The sequence below is a fragment of the Melampsora larici-populina genome, assembly GCF_000204055.1.
Source record: "Melampsora larici-populina 98AG31 unplaced genomic scaffold MELLAscaffold_23, whole genome shotgun sequence".
NCBI classification, from domain to species: domain Eukaryota; kingdom Fungi; phylum Basidiomycota; class Pucciniomycetes; order Pucciniales; family Melampsoraceae; genus Melampsora; species Melampsora laricis-populina.
Genome location: NW_006768787.1, coordinates 386,886 through 409,004, shown reverse-complemented (window position 1 = coordinate 409,004; position 22,119 = coordinate 386,886). Strand labels below are relative to the sequence as shown.

Genomic DNA, 22,119 nt, shown 5'->3' with positions numbered 1-22,119 from the left:
ATATTGCATTTACTATATGTTTACTTCAAGATTTTCAGGATATCCCAAAGGACAAAAAACATTGAAATTGCATATTAGGTCAGAAATTCAAATGCTGTCCAAGACTAGCACAAGTTGGGCAGAAACCTCAAATACAAACAAAGCTGCTGATCCTTGTCCGATATCTCTTAGTTGAAATTTGTGAGAGACCATGTATTCGCTCTACAAAACCAGTGTTTTTTATGTTGCTGATTGTTCAAAGCTGTTCTAGGATCTCTGGTGGGTCCTGTGCTTTCTGTTCCCTACACATCTTTGATGGTCTATTCATCTTGAGATCTATTCCAAGGATTCAGGGATTATGAGTGATCTTAATGGGTGATAAGTCACAAAAATGCATGGGTGTGAGAAAGTGCTGTATTCTCTTGATCACTGTAGGTGTGGAATTTTCCTGTGAGCAACATGCCCTCAGAAGAGATTTCAAGGTGAGCTTTGCCAGCCACCAGAAAAGAAAACCCAGCGCCTCTCACACTTTTGAAGGAAGTCTTGTCAAGGCCATATCAACCAAAGGCAGAGATTAACAAAGGAAGGGAGAAGAGCTTTCACATTTCTGGCATCCTGAGGCAAGACTGAGAGAAAGGGTGAGGAGCTCTTATCAAACACATAGGGAGGGAGGGCAAAAAGGTTCAAGAGGGGTTTGAAAAGTGAAATAAGAGACTCTACAAAGGCAATGTCATAGAGGCTGAACAGGAGGGAAGGTACAGAGGTCTGAGGAATAGTTTCTGCGAGAGGGAGAATCTTTGATTTCAGAGAAATATGTGGAGTCTTCAAGATACAGGGATCTTTTGATGATCCTGTTGACCTGGCCAAATTTCAAGCAACTCTTAGTGGTCAGGTCACAACATGCTGCGTTGTAAGAAGGGGAGAAGGCCTGGGCCATAAAAGGGGGCTGCTGCATTCATCTAAAGATGAGATCAGGAATATGGCTACTGAGGTATGGAACAGGAATTTCATCCTGTTGCTTTGGTACCCATGGCTCAAGTTTATTACTCATGCCTTATCAAAATGGGTGATACACAGCTCATCAGTGAATTGAATTTTTAGAGCTAAATTGTGGTAGCAAAGCTTGGAAACACTACAGGTCTCAGACAGAAATTGAAAAACTATTCAGTCATACAAGGTTCAACACTTGGAACTCACTGTAATATTATTGATTCTGAAACGTTACGGCAGACCATTATGACTGGGTACCATGTATTGCACTGTTTTTGGGAAGCTGCCATAGTCAAATAATGAACAATCCGGCATCAAGGTGAAATAAAAATCTGGCTTCAGACATTGTCTGAAGCTGTCTGAAGGCTCTGGGCGCAGTACAGCTTTGTACATAGCAGATGTAGAGAGCTGTATATCTTCAAAAGGAATCAAGTCTAAGAAAAACCAGCACCAGATCTGTTTTTAGCCCATAAAGCCCTCTCTGCGCAGCCACGTCCGCACACCTTGCAGAGGGGCTTTTGACTAACTGTCAACTTTTGGCATGAACACTCCAAGCATTAAGTGTTGTCATGTTGTTTTTTGCATTTCAACACTTCCCTTGCCAACAAAAATCACTTTACCCCGCAGGGAAAGTGGTTCACAGATTTTTTCTACATGTCCTCATGGCCTAGAATGATGGACACTCTGAGTGATGCGGCAACAAAAGATGTTTGAAGATTTTTACAAATCCCGCCCGTACAGCGGTCTTTTGGGTTAATTTTTGACTTTGTGTGAGGGGTTGGGTACTCTTTTTAGGAGTGCTCAAGGCTCACTAATGGGAAATTGATAAGTTGTGATTAATTCTACTTCTTTATTTCCAATATGTAGTAGATACAATTTGAATTAAAGAAGAAAAAGAAAGAGGAAAGAAAGGACTAACTGTCTGTTTGGATAAATGCAGACAGACTTCACTTAGTTGACTCCTAAAAAGGAGGTTTATAATTTATAATAACTAGTATTATTATATGTGAAGGTTGGATCCAAGACCTTCCTTTAATCCTTAGGTTAACAGATCAAAGAGTGAATTAGTTCACCAATCTGGTTGTTCTTAAAGTCACCAACTTGGGGTTGTGCTTAAGGTCACCAGCCTGGAGTTCTTCTTAAGGTCACTAGCCTGGAGTTGTTTGAGGTCACTAACCTTGATTGGGTTTCTACTTGGGGGGAGTAGAGGATCCAGAGGGGATTGAAGAATGTATTACCTACTTTTAATCAGGAAGCTGATTAAAGTTGATGAAGCTTATCACTAGTCTTATTTATATATAAGACTCTTGATATTTACTTCAGTTGGACTTTAATTGTTCTTTAAAAGTACTGGGTAACCATTGCTTGGGGGAAATCTCTGAAGGCTGAGGGGGGGAGGGGTTTATATACTCTCCTCTCTAAACCTAACTGTAGTGATATTTGTTATTATCACTACATTGGTTCAGGGTTAATCATTACTATATGTTAATGATTATTATTAACAGTGCTTACTTACATATACATGTTATGTATGATATGTAATATAAGCATTTTAACTCTTGACACTGAGTTATGAGGTGTAAGTGATGTTTTATTACATGTCACATGTTGTTTCAAGTGTACATGTATATGTAATAAGTGTTTTTGGTACATTTTAGTACCTGTTACATACATCCTGAGCTCAGTATATAGATGTAATTGATTTTATATATAATGTTTTTTAGTGTTACAGGTTAGTTTTGGGTACATGTATATGTACTCAGGGCTGACACTTTGAGACATAATGATTTCCTCTAAAACTCATAAAGTGTGAATATAAGCTGTAAACCATGTTGCTAGTGGGACATAACTAGGGCTTCAAAATCTAGCTCAGAAACGGCATGATGAAACAGGGTTTCCTGGAAGATGAGCATATAAACATATGTAGAAAACAATTGTGAACCACTTTCCCTGGGGGGTAAAGTAATGTTTGTTGGCGAGGGAACTTGAAGTGCTGAGATGCAAAGAACAACATAACAACACTTGATGCTTGGAATGTTCACGCCAAAAGTTGACAATCAGTCATAAGCCCCTCTGCGAGGCGCGCGGACGTGACCGCGCAGAGAGGGCTTTTTTAAGCTAAGTCCCTTTTTCAGGTTGGTGTCCTTTATCACTTTCCATTAAAAAACAATATAAAAACTTCTTTTTCCTCTAGAAATTTTTACTAGATATTTGTTAGTAAGGTTATAAGATTTTTTAGTTCCACACTAAGATCATGTTAATATTTTCATCTTTTGCATTGTTTTTTACCATTTTTATTGTGTGCTGCTAGGACCCCAGAGGGCTCCTATCAAGGCACACAATCAAAATCTTTTAGGTCATGATAATCTATACAAAAAGTTTTTGCCCAGGATCTTTTAGTGAATCAAACTTGAAGGTTTGAAAACTTAATGGAGACAATCAACATTAAGATTTGATTCTGTAGGACATTAAATTTTGGAATGGTTTTCAAGGTTTTGAAAAAGTTGATATTTACTCATGAGATGTTGTAGAAAAAAAGATAAGATGATGTTAGAGGTATAGTGTTAGAGAATTTGAGAGATATTATAAGAAGCAGGAGTTGCATACACATTGAATGTACTTTCTTGTTCAAAGCAAAGGATGAATGGTTGGAAAATAAAATGTTCATCATTTTTTGAATGTAACAAATGATTCACACTGTAAGGGCGTATTCACTTAAGCAATTTCTGGGGAGAAATCACATTCTGCAAAATTTAAGTGTCTATTTGATGAAGCATGTTTCATTTTTGCATTAAAAAATTCACAGAATGTGATTTCTGGTCAGAATTTCCTTAAGTGAACACACCCTAAGTCATTTATTTTGATCATCAAAGGTGAAGTACAATGATGGACTTGGTTCATTTTGAAGCAACCATGTGTTTTGAAGGTACCTACATACTCCCAAATTGATGGTAAATGATGTTTTCTCCGAAACCATACAACAAATACAAACTTGAGAAAATCAAGATTTCTCATGTACCTTTCAAGACACTCCATCAAAAAAAATCTACGCTCAAATCAACACTTCCTCAAACCTTTGAGTTACAGTTAAGAATTTCCATCTCTAGGTTTTTAAAATGAGTTACCATTTCAAAAATATCAAGACATGAAAAGGTGTAGTCTTACAGCTCTTTCAGACCAAAAAGCGTAAAATATCAAATCTGAAACATTCTTGAACTTTAATGTGATAAGACAATCTGATTGGTTTTTTTCAATAAAACACAATCTACAAATTGTGTGTACTATATCATTTTCAAAGACAGCATAATTTACATTTGAAAAACCCTTACATGGTATCAAGACTTTATAGTCCGTATTTAAACTGAATTCACTATATCTGTTTCAATGATCACTCAGATGAAATATATGCACGACCAAATGACCACTTGAAATTCTCGCAACTCTCACACTTGACTCACAAAATTGAATCCTGATCTACCATCTTTTACTTCTTTTCTTTTTTCACTTTATTCATATTAGTACACACATACAACCAACCAAAAATAAACAATAAATAAACGTTCTTCTTTTTCTTTGAATGAAAACACTCCCCCCCCCCAAAAACCACCTTATGAATTCTTACAAAATTTATATAACAGTTTCAATCTCTTGATCATTAACTTTCATGTACCTTCATGTAAGTATCTGACCAACAATCAAACCTTTTACTGTTCATCAACTTCACAACAAACCCTTGGAAAAGAATCCAGCAATATAACCAACTACAAAAACCAGAAAAGAACATCATCAATTTCTCTTTCTCTTTCTCCTCCATCATCTTGTTCATTTTTTTCTGGTGATTTTTGTTTGGGTGAGGGAAACTCAAGACTTACAACTATCATCAACCACCGAAAGTTCATCAAGAAACCCATCATAAGCTTGTTTATTCGAACAATTCTCTAAATCAAACTTTCTTCTTCTTTGAATCTCTTTAATCAATTCATTTGATGGTTTACAAATTTGACATTCGATTTCTTCTCCTAAACACCTAAAGAAAAAAGCAAACTCGAAAAAACATTCAGTGTTTCAAGAAATCATTTCTTTTTTTTCAACGGTTTTGGAAAATCTTCAATTACCTTTGATGAAACGAATGAGAACACATAAAGTGTAAAACACTTTGATCAGAACCCACTAAAACCAAATCACATATCTTACATCGATCATTAGTTTTCAAAACTTTTGGTTTTTCTACATTCGTAATCTCTTTAATCCATTCTAACTTTTTCGAATTTTCTTTTCTATATGATTCAATTAAAATTCGATCCTGTTACCCACCCCGCGCCAAAAAAAGAAGTCAATCAGTTTCAAACCAAGAATTAGATCAAGAGAAGAAGTAAAAAAACACTCAAACAGCTTCGATTTCCATCTTCTCATTCATCACCTCTTTCAACAAATACTTTTTAACTCTACCCAAACTACACCCATTCTCACCATCTTCATGTTCTTCATCTTCAGATGATCCAAAAAGTTCAACCACCTCAATCACTTCTAAAACTTTCTTCTCACTAATCTGCTCTAAAACCCCTTCAATCAATTCTTCATCTTTTTCCTGTAAACTCTTACAACTCAACAAATACTTTAATCCAATCGAAACTAAATTCTTAATCTCTTCTTTAGATCTTCTCTTTCCTCCTTTATTCTCAATATACTTATGAATCAATCCTACAATCTCAACTCTAGCCATTCCTTCTTGCTTTTCTGAATCTTTCACTAAATCTAAATCAATCCAAACCCTCAAAACTTCTTCATCCATTCCTAATCTTTCATAAAGTAACACGATTCCTCTAAGAAAATCATGTGCTAAACAAACAATCAAAGCTTGAGAAGCTTCACAATAAATCCCAATCGATTTCGATCTCAATAACCTTAATGCTTTCGATCTCATCTTCTTTTCTTCTTTTGGATAAGTTGATGTTTGTAAATATAATTCTAATAAGGTACCCCAAACAGCTTCTTTATCTTCTCTTTCGGATTCAATCTCTACCTTCTTTTCTTCCTCTTCTTCTCTTACATTCACCCATACATCTTCTTCTTCTTCCTCCTCTCCTTCTTCCTCTTCTTCATCTTCTAATCGATCTCCCCATCTTCTAAAAGCCACCGTTTCAAGAAAATGAATAAACGAATCAGGTTGATCAATAAAAAATGCAAAAAATTGTCTCAAAGAAGGTAAACTATTCTTCTCAGCTCCATGGTCTTCTTTCGAAAACCCTTGTCTTTTTTCTTCGCCTTCTTCTTCTTGATTTCTTGTAGTTTTCTTAGCTTTCATGGTACCACAACACACATCAATCATTAACTCAGTAGTTTCTTTCGTCAGATTAGCCAACAAAGGTTTCCCATATCTCAATAAATTCACTTCAGCCTATCCAAAAACCAAAACATCATATTCAATCAATCATCTATAAAAAAGATACCAAACTTATCAATCCAAACTTATCAAAAAAACTCACCCCAATCGGTCCAAGATTCCGAATAAACTCTAATGCATCTTTCCATTCATATCGATCTTCGATTTGAATTCGAAGATAATCTTCATTTTGATCAAACTGTTGAGCAAGATAAAGTGCATGATCAAAATACCCTGCTTGTCTACAAACCCGAATGGCCGTTTCTAATTCGAATGGTAATTCTTCTTGATCTTTTCCTTTACCTGAATTCCGGATCGTACTTAATTTGATAAATTCATTTAATTTTTCATGATCTTTCAATTTAGTATAACAACTGTGTTTTAAAATGAGAAATTCAAATTTTCATTAGGGCTTTGTTGTGATCTTTGTTGTGATTTTGTTATGATGGGAAACTTGGAAAGGTTCACTCAACTTTAGTAAAAGAGTCGTATGGTCTGAATTAGCTACACCTTGTGAATGAAGTTCTTGTAAATAAGAAGTCAAATTCGAGATCCTCTGAGCATCCAAAAACTAAAGCAAACCAAAGAAAAAGAACCTTAATCCGATCCATCAAACAAACCAAAAAAACAAAAAAATCAAATCGAATTTACCTTTCGAATCACAAAACTAGGTTGAACAATCCCAATAGTTTTAATATATTGTTGTACAGATAATTGATAATCTGATTTCAAATAACATGAATCACCATATCGTTTATAAATCTCAGCTAATTCACTTTCACTTGCTCCTCCAATCTTCGCTACATTCACTGCAAGCATATACAATTCTTTTTCAAACATCATTTCTAATTTCTCATTTAATGATCTTTCAATCAATCTAGTCACCTATCTTTCCCCAAACCAAAAAATGTCTCATCAGTTTTAATACTTTTTTCTTAAATTTTTGATTCTTTTTTTGGGGGGGAGTGGAGTGAATCAATTTAAAACTCAACTTCTCCTGTTCCACTTAATACAAAGATTTCACCACTTTGGTATGACCAAACATGATGAATAGGAGATTTAAAAATAGTTGAATGAGCCACCAATCGGTTCTCTAAATCAAACACAATCAATCTAGATTCGTTTGAATGAGCCAGAGTAGAACCGATTTGGGTCGGTCCACTGATCATCAAATAATGATCGACTCCATCAATCCGATTCTTAGGTCCATCATATGCTAAACAAGCTTGACGTCCTTCTGATCCATAAAGATAAAGAGCCGAATCGTTTGCAAGAACCAAAGATCCATCTTGATAGACTTCTATACAACCTATTCCAGCCCCCAGATCATCTATCAATAATGGAGCATTCCCTGCACCTTTACCTGAAGTCACATACGTTAGCACTTTGGCCGTCGTGACAATAAACAGAGAGATGTTGGAGTTTGGTTTAGATGGATTGAAGCCTAGACCGGTGATCGGTTCAGGTGAAGAATACACGACTTTCGGTTTAGGTAAGAGAGGAGTGATTCGGTTGGTTGATTGATGAGGGATTGAAGCATTGGAGACTAAAGCTTGATCTAAGTGACGATAAAGGATGACGGTACCATCGGCTAAACCTAGTGAAAGATAGGTAAGTGAATCGGTGAGAGCTATAGTGGTGACCTGTGATGAAGGATAGGTTTAGTCAGTAATATCAAGGATGAGTGATCGAAGAGATAGAGAGATGAGCCACTTACTGGATGAGGACGAGGACCGATTTGAATTTTAGAATGAGCCAATAATTGAGGACTAGAATGATGTTTATCTTCAAATCTCAAATTCCAAATCTTCAAAATCGGAAAACTAGATCCCAATTCATCCTATCACTCTCATCAACCCCATCCAAACCATATCAGTCATCAGAAAACCAATCCATCAGAAAAAAAGAAACTTCACTCACACCAATCGAAATAAGTAAACCTTTAATCTTGGTAAACTTAAGTAAAGAAACCTGACCCGATTGAAATGCTAACCAAGATCTGGTGAGATTCAAATTACGATCTAAACAATGAATTTGACCATCTTTTTGACCTATTGCAATTGAATCATGTCCAGATGAGAATGTGTTGGATTGATTGGGATCTTTGAATGGATGAAGGTCTTTGGAAGTGAATTGAATGGGATCTGAATCGAAGAAATTTAAGTGTCGCCACTGTGTTGGATTGATTGAGCATGAAGTCAGTGATTTGGAATGGGATGGTGGGAATGAGAATGAGAATGAGAATGAGAATGACTGACTTGAGTTTGAGTGTTTTGATGAGATGGTTTGATCATTTTGTTGATTTGTTCTCTGGATGACTTGTTGCTGGAGTGAGATATCGACCTGGTACCGTGGTCGGAATCGGGTTAAGTACTCGGACCATCGGATCTTCTCAACTCAAACTCGAACCACTCCACTCAAATCTCAGTGGCATTCGACGATCAGCTAAGAAGGAAATGTCTTTATTCGGTAAGTCATCTCATCTCAATCCAACTATCAACTATCAATCAACCATCAGTTCATAATCATCAACTTCTCCTAGGTTCATCATTCTCAACTTCTCAACCTACCCCCAATCAACCTTCAAACATGAACTCATCACTCTTTGGAAATAATAATAATAACCAACCAACAAATAATTCATCACTTTTTGGAAATAATAATAATCAACAACAACAAAAACAACCATCCAATTCACTATTTGGAAACAATAATAATAACAATCAGACCGGCACAACTGGTTCACTTTTTGGAAATAACAATAATAATAGTCAATCAAACAATTCATCACTCTTTGGAAATAACAATAATAATAACCAATCCAACAATTCATCACTGTTCGGAAATAACAACAATAATAATCAAACATCCAATTCACTCTTTGGCAATAGTAACAACAATCAGACCGGAACGACTAGTTCACTTTTCGGCAACAACAACAATAACCAACCAACATCCAATTCACTCTTTGGAAACAACACCAATCCACCATCAAGTAGTTCATCCCTTTTCGGTTCGAATCCCAACCAATCCTCATCACTCTTCACTTCCACAACCAACCCAACCCAACCCTCATCCCTTTTCAATTCCACAAACAACAACAACCAAGCCCAACCTTCATCAGGGTTTAATGCTTCTACATCTCTTTTGAATTCTTCGTCTACTCCTTCTAATTCGACTTCATTGGCTCGGAATCATCTTTTCTCTTCTAATTCTTTACAACTTCAAATCCAACATCAAGTTTCGATTGAAGAAAAGATTATCAAGGTGTATCAAGCATGGAATTTATCGGATCCTAATTGTGAATTTCATGTAAGTTGATCAAATTTTTGCTAGAAAAACACGTCAAGAATTTAATAAATCAATCCAATTGTTTTTTCCGGGTTTCGTGTTTTTTTCGTTTTTTTTTTTTTTTGAAAATAGTATTATTTTTATAATTTAGTTCAACCAGATCAACTTCATTTATATCAAAGACATCCTTTATCACAAAACGAACGACAATGGGATCTAGCCAAACGTTTGAATCCAGATCCGAATCGAATGATACCAGTTTTAGCCATTGGATTTGAAGATTTGATTAAACGTCAAGAAGTTCAAGTCGATCAAGCTAACCTACATTTAACCAAATTATTCGTTCGTTCTTTTTCCCCTTCTCTTTCTTGCCACAAGTTAATTGATGGGTTTTTTGGGGGGTGGATGGAAATAGGAATTTTCAAATAAGTTGAATGAGATCGTTAAACGATTAACATTGATCACTACAGCCAAACTACATAAACTACAAACCCATCAATCGATCTTGACCAAACGTTTGATCAACTTGATGATCAGATTACCTGTTTCGAATCATCATCAATCAAACATGAGATCGGACGATATAGAAAAGTTTCAAGAGTTCTACAAGATGGTCTTTGAACTTTCGATCAGGTTACAGAAGACTGGTGGTAGATCTAAACTGAGTGAACTTTGGTCGGGTTTAAGTTTTTTGAAAAGTTCAGGTGGGGCGAATGGGATTGGAGGTGGAGCTGGTAGTGGTGGTGGTAGTGGAGGTGGAGTAAGTGAGGGGGGTGGGAAAGATGGGAATGGGAGATGGACTTTGACTGATGATAGAGAAATTAAAAAGGTTTTAGAGGTTCGCTTTCTTTTTGACTTTTTTTTCTTTTGGTGGGGGAAATGAAACGTACTGAGATTCTTTCTTTTTTGGGTTCTTTTTTTTGGCGGAATTGGGTTTAGGTTTTGAGAAATCAACAGATTGGAATTGATCATTTGATGAATGTGTTGAGAAACGATTTAGAACATTATAGGTTTATGGCTAATGCTTTTCAAATTGAAAAAAATTGAAACGAGAAAAAAAAATTGAAACGAAAAAAACAAGATTGTTTGCTTGTTTTTGTGTTTTGTTTTCTAGAAAGGATTTAGGATTTAGGATAAGTAAAGGGAATTTAAAATTTAATTGAATCTCCTTTTTTTCTTTAGATTTTCTTTTTTAGATTTTTAAAGTAGGTTGATTTTTACATATTTTTATTATTGGTTAAGATTTCTTTATCATTTTTTTTGAAAGGGATGATAGGATAAGAAATGAAATGAGGTTTTTTTATTTTAATTGATTGGAAAAAGGTTGATGGTTCTTGATATATATATATATAAATAATTTTTGGGGGGTTCATATTTATTGAGAAGATGAAAATTGAGAAAAAAAAGAGTCAAGTTTTGTAAATCTAAACAGGATCTTAGGATGAACCTTTGGGTGTAAAGATTATTTACTTTTATCATCAACAATTATTAAATTCTCTAGAGTTGAACCTTCTTTGATTACATGGATCTGTTTCTTTTACTTTTGATGACCGTCAAGAGTGGGTACAGTCAATGAAGTCTTAGTTATATCTCTTTATATCTCTTTGAACTTTGTGTAGAATGATTTCTTATGAATCGAGATCTAATCAATGATCATGGTGAAAGATTCACGCTAGTTCATCCAGGTTTTTATTCTTTTGTCTGTAAACCAATCTGTGGGGTACAAATCTGGAAAAATATGTAGGTGCAAATGTCAAGTGGATTGAAACTTGAACTTGAGGTGGAGTTGTTTATGATTTTTTGACGAGTACAGGTTTCTTTTTTTACAAAAAAAGGTTATAACTCTATTAATCTTGTTTGATGAGGATGACCTCCACACTCCTCCACAGTCACGAGGTAGTACTAAGTAGGTACAGATACATTTTTGGAGACATGAGATTCCTCTCGACTTCAATCTTGATTTTCTTACGCTTCATTCCCCAAGATCAGCACCGATGCGCTTGATCTGATCTCAAGGCTTTCTACAAAGGCACATATACTTTTTGAGGCTAAAGGACAGATAAACTTCATCACAGTTTGTTCGGGCGATTTGTAAGTCGTCTTGAGGAGAAACTACGTACGTCGGGCCAATCGAAATGAAGTTTTTTCAAGTAAAGTTGCTTGGACGAAGAAAATGGGACATAGCACAACTCAACATAGTTGGAAAAGAAGCCTTCATTTGTTTCATGATTTCTTTACCTGATACTTGGTGGAGGTCAAATAGGAACACAAATTCCAAACATAGACAAGAATGAGGAGTCTGGAATATTCAACATGCAATTAGGCAAAGATCTTCGCTGAAGAGTTATTTAAAAGGTGTCAAGGTGAACTGACAGTCAGGAATACGTACATGAACACATCCTCTAAAGATCCTCAGTGATTCATCATTCGAGCCTGGAGGATAACTTTTGCAGAGGAAAAAAGAGAATTCAGACTCAAGAATACACAACGGGTGGTTTTGCAGGAGAAACGTGTACGACAAATATGTGCCATGAATACAAACTTTGGAAAATCACACAAGGATCAGAAGAGAACACAAGAACAACCCAACAAGAATCACTATTTTTTTACAAAGAATTGGTCAAAGTCACTGTCCAGACGGGAACAACCAAGAAGGAGAAGGGAAAACTATCTTGATCTGATTTTTGGGCTAATACTAATAGCCAATGAATGACATCATTAGGGTATCATGATGAGAATAATTTGCATCATTTTTTGGACACTTTGACGCGATCTTGCCAGTTTGTTGAGGCGAAACACATCTGGATGAGGCTTCTGACACTGTTGGGCCCTGTTTGATAGTGTTTATTTATTAGTTTTGATATAGTTGAATAGTCGTAGTATTTACTAATGATGATACATTACTATCCTTCTATATTCAAAGGTAGGTAAATATCAATGTGTTATTATTTTTGTCTTTGAAACTTAGACACAAGGTGTTATAAATGATGTAAATAAGAAACATATTTATTTTGTCTTTGAAACTTAGGTGCAAGGTGTTATAAGAGTGTGAATGAGAAAAGGTATCATTTTGGAATTTATTTATATATTCTATTTGAAGCTTCTTGGCTTTTGCTCTGCAAAAGCTTGAGGGCTGACAAAAATTGTTTTTGATTTTTGTCAAAAACACTGGCATTTGGCAACTTCATTTGATCAAAAACTGATTGATTTTGAAAAACAGCCTGAAGGCTGTTAATTTTCAGGCCAAAAACTGTTTTTGCCCCTCAACTTGACCGGTGGTCAAGTGGTCAACAACAATCATTTTGATCTTTTGAAGATATTTTGGGTTGACTGTTTTATGAGTCATTCACGCAAAGCAGAATGCGTCAAAGTTGGTTTTATGCTTTGTAGTGTAAGATGAAGAAGAGTTTGAATGCATGAGGATCAAACTCTTCTGACTCATAGGTAGCTCTTTGTAGAAAAACAACTGTAGAGCTAAGAGTTAAACAAGCTAGAATAAAGTAACTACGCAACATATCAAATGTGACAAATATCAAATAACACACATTGAGATTAGTCAAAAACAGAAAAACAGGATCACACTACACAAAATTGAGAAAGTAAAAAACATAACACTTTATTCCCAACATGTTTGGTAATTGAAAACCCCAATTTCAAGTTTTTCATTCCGCCCCTTGAAAAAGGAGCAAAACGAAACACCGTTTGTCTGTAACACTTTTTGGCTAAACCAGCCAAACGGGTCCTTAGTAACAATAATTACAACCCAAGGCTCAGTTTCAAGAGCCAAATTACATATGAATTAGCATATGTAACATATGTAAAACTTATAGAAAACACTAGGGCTGTGACCCGGACCCGGCCCTGCCCGGCCGACTCTGCCCGACGTCTTTCACAGAGCTGACGGTACGCGCCCCGGGGCATCCAGATCCTGCCCGATGACAGCTGAATATGGCCCCGTGGGCGCTTCAGGCGGCTCGGGCGCCCAACCCGGCCGGGGTGCCAACCCTTTTTTCACCAAAAAAACACCTTCACACCAGTCTCTTACCGGCCCTGAACTCTCAGGGTCGGGTCACAGCCCTAGAAAACACTGTGTACATACACAGATTTTGTCCTAAGATTACATACATTTCACAAATGTAACATGTATGTAACAAAGTAGAAATCTAATATATAAATACGAAGAACAGACTTGCATATGTGAGTACCGTCCAGTCCTGTTGCGCTTCGGTCAATTTTGCATCATGATCAGTGAACTTTTGATACTTTTTCAAGTTCAATCCATTATTGTATTCTCTACGCAATTACAGACTGCTTTGTTAGTGCGCAACTGTGCCTTTCTCTCACCTTGTGGAAAGAACCTGAAAGAACCCATTTGACTCTTCCGGATTGGCTTTTGACCCCTTACGTTAGATTCTCACTTTTCTATTCTGATTGTTCTCAATCTTCTGTTTTTGTTTGCATGTGATCGTAAAATTACAATTCTTTTGTTTTGATTGTACAATTACAATTCTTTTCTTTGTGTTACCTGTGACACATTTGTTTGTGTGACCTGCAACGCTTTTATTTGGGTGAGCTGCATTTCTCAAAAGCGAGCTTTTCAAAACCCGACTCCAAATGTTGTATTTCTGCCTTGGTATACATTAATTTTTACTCTATAAAAAGGTAACCTGTCCCACCTGGTTCAACAACTCCCCCACCGGCAAACCAACTGTATTTCTCAATCTTTCACCCAATTTATCAAATCATATATGAGAATTTCCTATTGAATCTTTTTCTGGGCATTTCTTTAGCAACTACATCGCCTTCTGTCTGCTGTTGGGCCTACTTGTACCCATCTTTCTTTGCTTTCATCTCACACTAAGCCTACAACCTTTCACTTTCACTTTCACATATCTCATTTTCTTTTCTTTTCTTGAGTTGCTTTTAATTTACATCCTGTGTAATATCTTGGTGGATTGACCTCAACTGTATACCCAATTTCAGATTGCCTCTTTGTAAGGTATATAGCATATCATCCACTCTTGCTTTGACTATTGAATTCATGGCAGTGTTGCTGTTTCTAATTGGCATTCATTGTCACCTAATAAATCCCTTTAGCGCCCAACATAAATCAGCAGTGTTTGGGAATACAGGCACCATATGGAATGTGTCCTTTTACAAGTTGATCTCCGATTATTATAGGATTCCACTATGTAGGGCCCCCCTAGCAAAGATCCGAAGCCCGCTTTTTTTGGGGTATTACCCGATGTACCCGAGCAAACCCAAAGTTTTTTGCAGTAACTCGGACCTTGAAGGGCTCCTCTGATGGGCTCATTACCACGTTGAAGCCCCTTGTTTGCCCTTTATCCCACGCTGTGCCCCAACAGGGCTAACAAATCAAACAAACTTCTCAAAAGGGCACATTATGCTTGTCACGCCCGGACCGGCTCGTTGAGCACCGTCCAACACTCCTACCTGCCTATACGGAACTATACTCATACCAACACTCCTATGTACATCTACTCATATACAATCCCTCTCTGCCTTCGCATTCATTCCTCCCCTCTCACCCTCACCCCATCTCACCTTTGCACATCTTCCCACAAACTCTAACTTACTACACAACCTTATACATTGTTGATCCCCACGCCGTATCAAACCTTACAGTATCAAGCCTTACAGATATCGAAACTGTACCATGTCCCACTTAAACCCAGGTCCTACTCCCCCAGTGATGATCCCGACGCCGGAGGATCAAGCGACCAACACACATCCCAACCATACCCCTCATCCCGTATACCCTTACCCCCCAAACCCAGCTCATGTGTATTCAAACGCACCACCACCTCATCTCAATTTCATACCACCACTGTCTCATCATTACTGGTATCCTCCTCCTCCCAGTCTACCTCTAGCTTACCCTGTGTATCAACCACCTACTTCTTTCCCTAATGCAATGAATAATCCCTATCAATTTCCTCCAAACTTTCCGCCTCAACCTCATCCTAGTATTGCTTTTCGTGATTATCCTTTTTTGCAAAACGGCCCTCCCGATCCTGGTCCTACTTCTACCTTGACACCAACACCTGCGGTCGCGTCAACCAATCCTATTGCTCTACCCGCGTCAACTGATATTACGGCGACCATTTCACCTGCCAGTCAAACCGTTGAATCTTCCATTGATGCAACAATGGCCGAACCGGCGCAAGAAGTTGTTCAGAACAAACAAGATGCTGATTGGCCTGCAATTTGTATGTACCGTGACTTCTCTATGTTTCCAAGTGGTAATATTTTGGTCACTGACGTGTTTGTTTTTATATCTTAAGGTGCTCCTCCCATTTGCTTGCTTAGATCTCCAAAAGTTGGAAAGGAGTTTTTCGAAATGGAAAACGGGCTTATGTATATGTACGCAGTGGCACGCCATCAAGGCTATGCACTTGCCATCAAGAGTCATAAAACCGAAGATAGATGTACCATCAGAGTCTACTTACGATGTTCTTTAGGTCACAAAGTTGGTCTTCCAGTCAAATCAACTGCTCAGAAACGGTCGTCCTCCTTGAAAAAAACTGGATGTCTATTTGAGGTGTCACTTAATTACCGCGCAGGACGAGACCGGTGGATTGTAACTCAGGATCTCAAGAACCCCTTCAAGCGCCGTCACAATCATGACCCTTTTGAACATCCTCATGATATGTCTATCTATCATCGATTCCCTCGTCAAATCAGGCAACAGATCGGTGTTTTATCCTCGCATCTCAAATCTGTTCACTTATCAATGTTGAGCAAGGTTCTCAACCTTTGGCTCGTGATATCCACAATGTCCGCGCTCGTCTGCGGGACGACTGGCTCCATGGTCGAACCCCGGTGCAGGGCCTTTTTGACTTGATAACCGAGAGCCAATGGGCTCATCGCACACTCACATCCGATACTGGAACTATTCAATCTCTTTTCTTTGCAAGCCCTTCTGCTATTCGCCTAGCACGTCGCTTTCCTACTGTTCTTGGCCTGGATTGTACATATAAAACGAACCGTTTCAATCTGCCCTTATTACACATCGTGGGTACCACTAATACTCATAGATCATTCACAGTTGCAATGTGTTTCATGCACAGTGAAGTCAAGAGTCAGTACATGTGGGCTTTGAATCAATTGAAGGATGTTATCTTCAATAAAGAGGACCCTTCAGCGCCTGTCCAACTACCTCAAACTTTCTCTACCGATGCCGAACCTGCCCTTTTCAACGCGATTGCAACTGTTTTCCCCGATTCTACTCATATCCTTTGTTCCTGGCGCATCAACATGAACGTTGCGAAGAACTGCAAGAGTAAGTTTACCGATGCTGAATGGCCCGATTTCCTGAAGATTTGGAATTCATTTGTGGCGTCAACCACCATGGCGGACTACGATGTGAACCTCGAAGCCCTTACCAAAATCGCCCAAGCTCACAACGTTTATGACTACTTGAAAAATACTTGGCTAAATCAAACAGACAAGTTTGTCACCTTGTTCACGTCTCAGACACCACATTTTGGGAATTCATCCACGTCACGAGTCGAAGGAAGTCACTTTCTAGCCAAACGCTTTCTGGATGGCTGCAACAACGATTTTTTAACTTGCTTCAATTCTTTCAAGCGCTTTGAAGAACATCAGATTAATGAAATCACGGTTTTAGTTGGTATTGAAATGACCAAATCACTTCAAGGTGTTCCGACATTCTTCAAAGATCTTAACGGATATGCTTCACACTTTGCCCTTAAAAAACTCAAAGAGCAGTACAGCTTACTACCCGACTCGCTCAACAAGCCATGTTCTCACACTTTCCGAGGAGCTTGGGGGCTTCCATGCTCACATGAAATCACTGCTGCTCGTGATAAGTCCGACTTTCTCTCCATCAATATGATTCATCCTCAGTGGAAACTTTCCATGGATATCCCTCCAGCCACCCACGACGGACGTAAAGCAGCTGCACGATCAAAATTCGATTTGATTTTGGAACTGCTTGAACATATTCTGCGGAAGCTGTATAGTGAGGTATCACTTTTAGAAACTAGCCGGTACACTCTGGTTCCGATTGTTAATGCTGAGGTGAAGACAAACAACTGAGGCCGACCTTGTGCAAACAAATCCAAATCCAACTTAGCTAGATGGAAATCAAAGTTTGAGGTCGATGAAGCTAAAAAGATGCCTAGGGTGTTCAAATGTAGCTACTGTAAACAAGCTAGTCACCGTATAACCACTTGTCCAGCGCGTTTGAAACAAGCTGCAAAAGATAAAGATGCAGGTGCGGTTGGAGTGGCCTCAGTTTCTACCTCATCTGTTCCAATTGAAGATCATCCTGATATCAACTCGAGTGACCACACGTCTGAATACTCTGAATCAAGCAACAGAAGTGAAGAAATTGAATTGGAAGAAGATAAAGAATCGGAACAATATGAAGAATCAGATCAAGATGAAGAATCGGAACAAGACGAAGAGAGAATGTGCCCATTTTGCAACGATCCTCTTCCTGAGAGACCTTCCATCAAGTTGCTCAATATGAAGGCCGAATTGTTAGCACTGCCAAATATTTGCAAAGGCATTGGCCGTGCAGGCGCTATGTCACTTCCTGTAAGTCCTCTTCTTCTCGCTTATATCATCCTTTCTTATTTGTTAACTAACTGAAACATCTTTACTCAGTTTACCCAGACAGCATATTTTTGTCTTTTACATCAAAGTGAACACGAGATCATTCCGCTTGGTGTCAGCAAGGGATGGCCAACAATCATCGACTTTGTTGGCTTACCTAGGTAAGTCTTTCCTTCAGTATATCCAATTGGCATTCAGTTTATCAATCAATTTTGTCTTCAAAGGCGTATTGAAGAGCATACCCATGTATTGACCAAGATAGTCAACCAATCCGAACCCTCGTCTTACCTCGAAGATGCAAAGAAGATATGGATTGCCAATGGTAATCGCCTGTTTGGGGTGGGAGGACAGATGGCAAACTTTGAGGTTGAACAACCTGGCTAGTGAGTGTTCCTTATATTCGAGTATTTGGATTTGTATCAAATTTTGCATCAACTTACTTATTTGCTTTGACTCTTTCAGCTATGGTTATCAAGGATACGAAATCATTGTTAGAACGCTGGAGTCAATCTTTATTGGAGATAATACATCTCAACACCATCTCACCTTGCAAAAGACACACCCCCTAACACCAGATCTGTTTTTGCGACATGTACTCATTCCTGAAGTAACGATGTGTTTGATAGCCGAAGACTTAGGTTTGACCCGAATTGATCCGAAGGTACAAGCGACTTTGGAGGCCAGCCGGTTGTTTGGGACAGTTGTATTTCCTATGCCAGACCACAATACTCAATCAACTTCTAGTACTGCATTACAAAAGAGTACACTTATCAAGCATTCCGAACAAAAGATAATGAAGCAAATACCTCAAATCCTCGTACCCTTTGTCAAGTCAATACATAATCCACCTGCGCACGGCAATTGTGGCTACTACGCCATTGCAGCATCACTGAAGATTGACCAGAAGGATTCTTACATACAAGTGCGCCGTCAACTACTGGAGGAGCTCTTGGAACACAGAGAAGACCACGAGAAACTAATCTCATCAATGCCTGGAATGACCACCAACGGGACCAACACTCGTCTAAGCACGCGTACTAGGACTTCCAAACCTTACGCAACCGAAGTCATCGAGGACCTCATTTTGCGACTTCAACCTCAGGGCCCCAAATGCACTCGTAAATATTGGTTACGTATGCCTTACACAGGCTACATTATTTCAAGCTGTTACGACTGTCCTGCCATCGTGTTTGACCCAGTTGAATCTCACTGCATCACTTTCTTTCCTTATCGCACGCTGCCTAACAAAAAAGATCCCATTGTCCTTGCGTTTGTGGATGGTGATCACTTTGTTAGCATTGGTTACGGCTCTCATTCACTTCCCTTTCCGGGTCTTTACGGCCAGTCACTTTCAACCTCACTTTTGACCTCAATCAGCACGACCTATATTCCACAGTGGATATCAAACTATCAAACGCAGTTAGATATGTGGGCAAATCGAATGTGATTGTTCCTTTTTGAAGTTATTTTCAATTTAATTGTGTTATCTTTTCTCGTTTGATCTTATTTGATGTTGTGTTTATATGTATGTGTTTATATGTATGTATTTCAACTTGGTTTGTGTCTCTTTTGTTGTTTATCTTACCTATGCTATGCCACGTAATGCTATGCCTATGCTATGCCCCCATGCCAATGAAAACATGCAATTCAAACATGCAATATACATCAACCGGTGCAACACACTTTTTGCAAAATTGAAGTTCACGAGCGAGTTTACAATATTAAATTGTGTGGATGTGAACTTGTGAACTTTGAGCCCCAATAAGCGGGCAAAAGGGGCTCGATTTGCACAGTGCCCGGTATCCGACCCGGAATGGGGCGCCGGGTATCGGATACCGGGCGCTAAATAGTGGAATCCTTATTATATTGTAGTTTTCACAACCACATTACACATGCTAACAATAAAAAAGTATCCAGGTTTTAATTTAACTGCTTTAGTTTGATAATCTGGATATTTCTGGGTGAGTATGAAACAGTCAACCTGTGGCGGGCATGCCCGCGTGTTCTCTAGTACTTATAAATACTAGTAACATAAGTTACTTTAACTAAATTCAAACTTCAGACTATTAAAACTCTAAAAATGTGAACTTTATAATCATCATCACATTGAAATTTCACATGGTTATCTACCCAATAAATTCTCATCACCAACTAGATTATAAGCTATCAGTAAAGTGAACTTTACTATATCTTATTTGTGATTTTGTTGACTTGTTCTTGTGGTTCTCAATGCTCTCTATTATCATTCCTGTTCTTGAGCACAGTCTTTTCCTAGTTGCTAATAACCATTTGTTGAATCAAACTATCCAGGAGGTAGTCCTTAAGTGCTTCTTGATTTTCTTGGTATTTGGTCAGATCAAGAAACTTTAAACCTGTGTAGTACCTCTATCAGTCAGAGTTTAAAGTACTGAACACTATAAGAGAATTTAGTCTTCTTAATCAATCAATTTCTAGTTAGAAAGATAATTTATTAAGGGAAGTCACTGAAGGATCAGGAAACATTTTCTACTGAGAGACTCATAGATACTTATGCTCAAATCCCTTGAAAAGCCTTTCTTTAAAGGTCCTCTAACTGTAGTCTGGACTTATTTGTTACAAGTACAGTCTTTGACCCTTATTTTTCTGTTATCAGAATTTTCATATTATGATACCTACAAATTTATTTATTTGTTAGTGACTCAATAGCCCAACGTAAGCTAGTAGGCTCACAAAATCAAATTTGGAGTGATACCAATCCGGTCTCTTTTGCACAAAGGGGTGCAGATTCTCTAACTCTTCTGCTATGTTGATATGCTTGTGTTTTTTCAAACATTCTATCATCAGTTGACTAGTGTTGACCCAGTCTGTGTGCATCAAGTTACAGGTGGACAGCAGCTGTTTTCTCCAGCCTGTGTGCACAGATACAGCAGCTTCTCAGATCAATGTGCATACAAAGGGGGGGTGTGCAGTGCAGTACAAAAATTGTTCTTGAGATTGTTTTCATTGAGTATAAAAAAGTAAATGTCAAAGATATCAGCTGCAGACACAGGGGCCAAAACAAGAGCTCACATAGAGGTGAGCATGAAAAGCTTCAGGTTTTCTCCAGGTTTTCTACTTCTTTCCTTTCAAACCTGACTGTGTTCATCTCATGTTGATCATGTAATCAGACATGATCAACATGAACTGAGAGCTGAGCAGATAAGCCAGGCTTCCTCAGGCTTTATTGCTTATCCAAGTATGTCTGGGATTGCAGTTTGGGAACCAGGTCCTTGTCTTGGAAGGTTTTCAATCCTGCATTGGGCAGAGTTACTTGGGGTGGTTTGTGGAATTGATTATGGCATAAAAGAAGGGACAAAGAAGATCTTTATACACTCAGACTCTCAATTATTCTGTGATCTCTTCAACTCTCATTCCCCCAACAGAATTGTAAGACATCTGTTCCGTTACTGTGTGTCTAAATTATTTGAAGCGGGTGCTGATGTAAAGCTCATGCACATATCAAAGGACTTTAACTCTTCAGCTGATGATTTGTCACTTCAAAAGATAAATATAACTGAAAAGGATCTGGAAGATCTTTGTCTTTGAATCAACACATCCTTGGTATCTCTCTTCCAAGTTATTCCAGTTTTAGCGTTGGGAGGATTAGAAACCAATTTCTCAGTCAAAAATTTTGATACAAGTACAACATCATGGGTCAATCCAAAAAGATGTCACCTATGTTAAACATTACTTTAAAAGAATTGCGTAAATTATCAAAAGAAGATTGCCATTCAACTGTAGCAAAAACATTATTAGCAAAGTATAGATCATGTTTTAGAAGTTCTGCAAAGTGGTGTAAAAAATTTAAACAGCCTTTTATCCCTAATGTAGAGAATTGATGTGATTATGTTTCT

At 38.0% G+C, this 22,119-nt stretch overlaps 1 protein-coding gene across 1 annotated transcript; it reads right to left on the bottom strand.

Moving 5' to 3' along the window:
• Positions 1 to 4,689: 4,689 nt before the first annotated feature.
• MELLADRAFT_87824 (uncharacterized protein) lies at positions 4,690 to 8,646 on the bottom strand (the record flags this gene model as incomplete). Its single annotated transcript, XM_007410982.1, has 11 exons — positions 4,690 to 4,730; positions 4,842 to 4,996; positions 5,085 to 5,272; positions 5,360 to 6,367; positions 6,456 to 6,726; positions 6,826 to 6,923; positions 7,004 to 7,237; positions 7,345 to 7,995; positions 8,070 to 8,192; positions 8,273 to 8,524; positions 8,611 to 8,646. 11 exons carry the CDS (start codon positions 8,644 to 8,646, stop codon positions 4,690 to 4,692), a joined length of 3,057 nt encoding a protein of 1,018 aa, XP_007411044.1.
• Between the last annotated feature and the right edge of the window lie 13,473 nt (positions 8,647 to 22,119).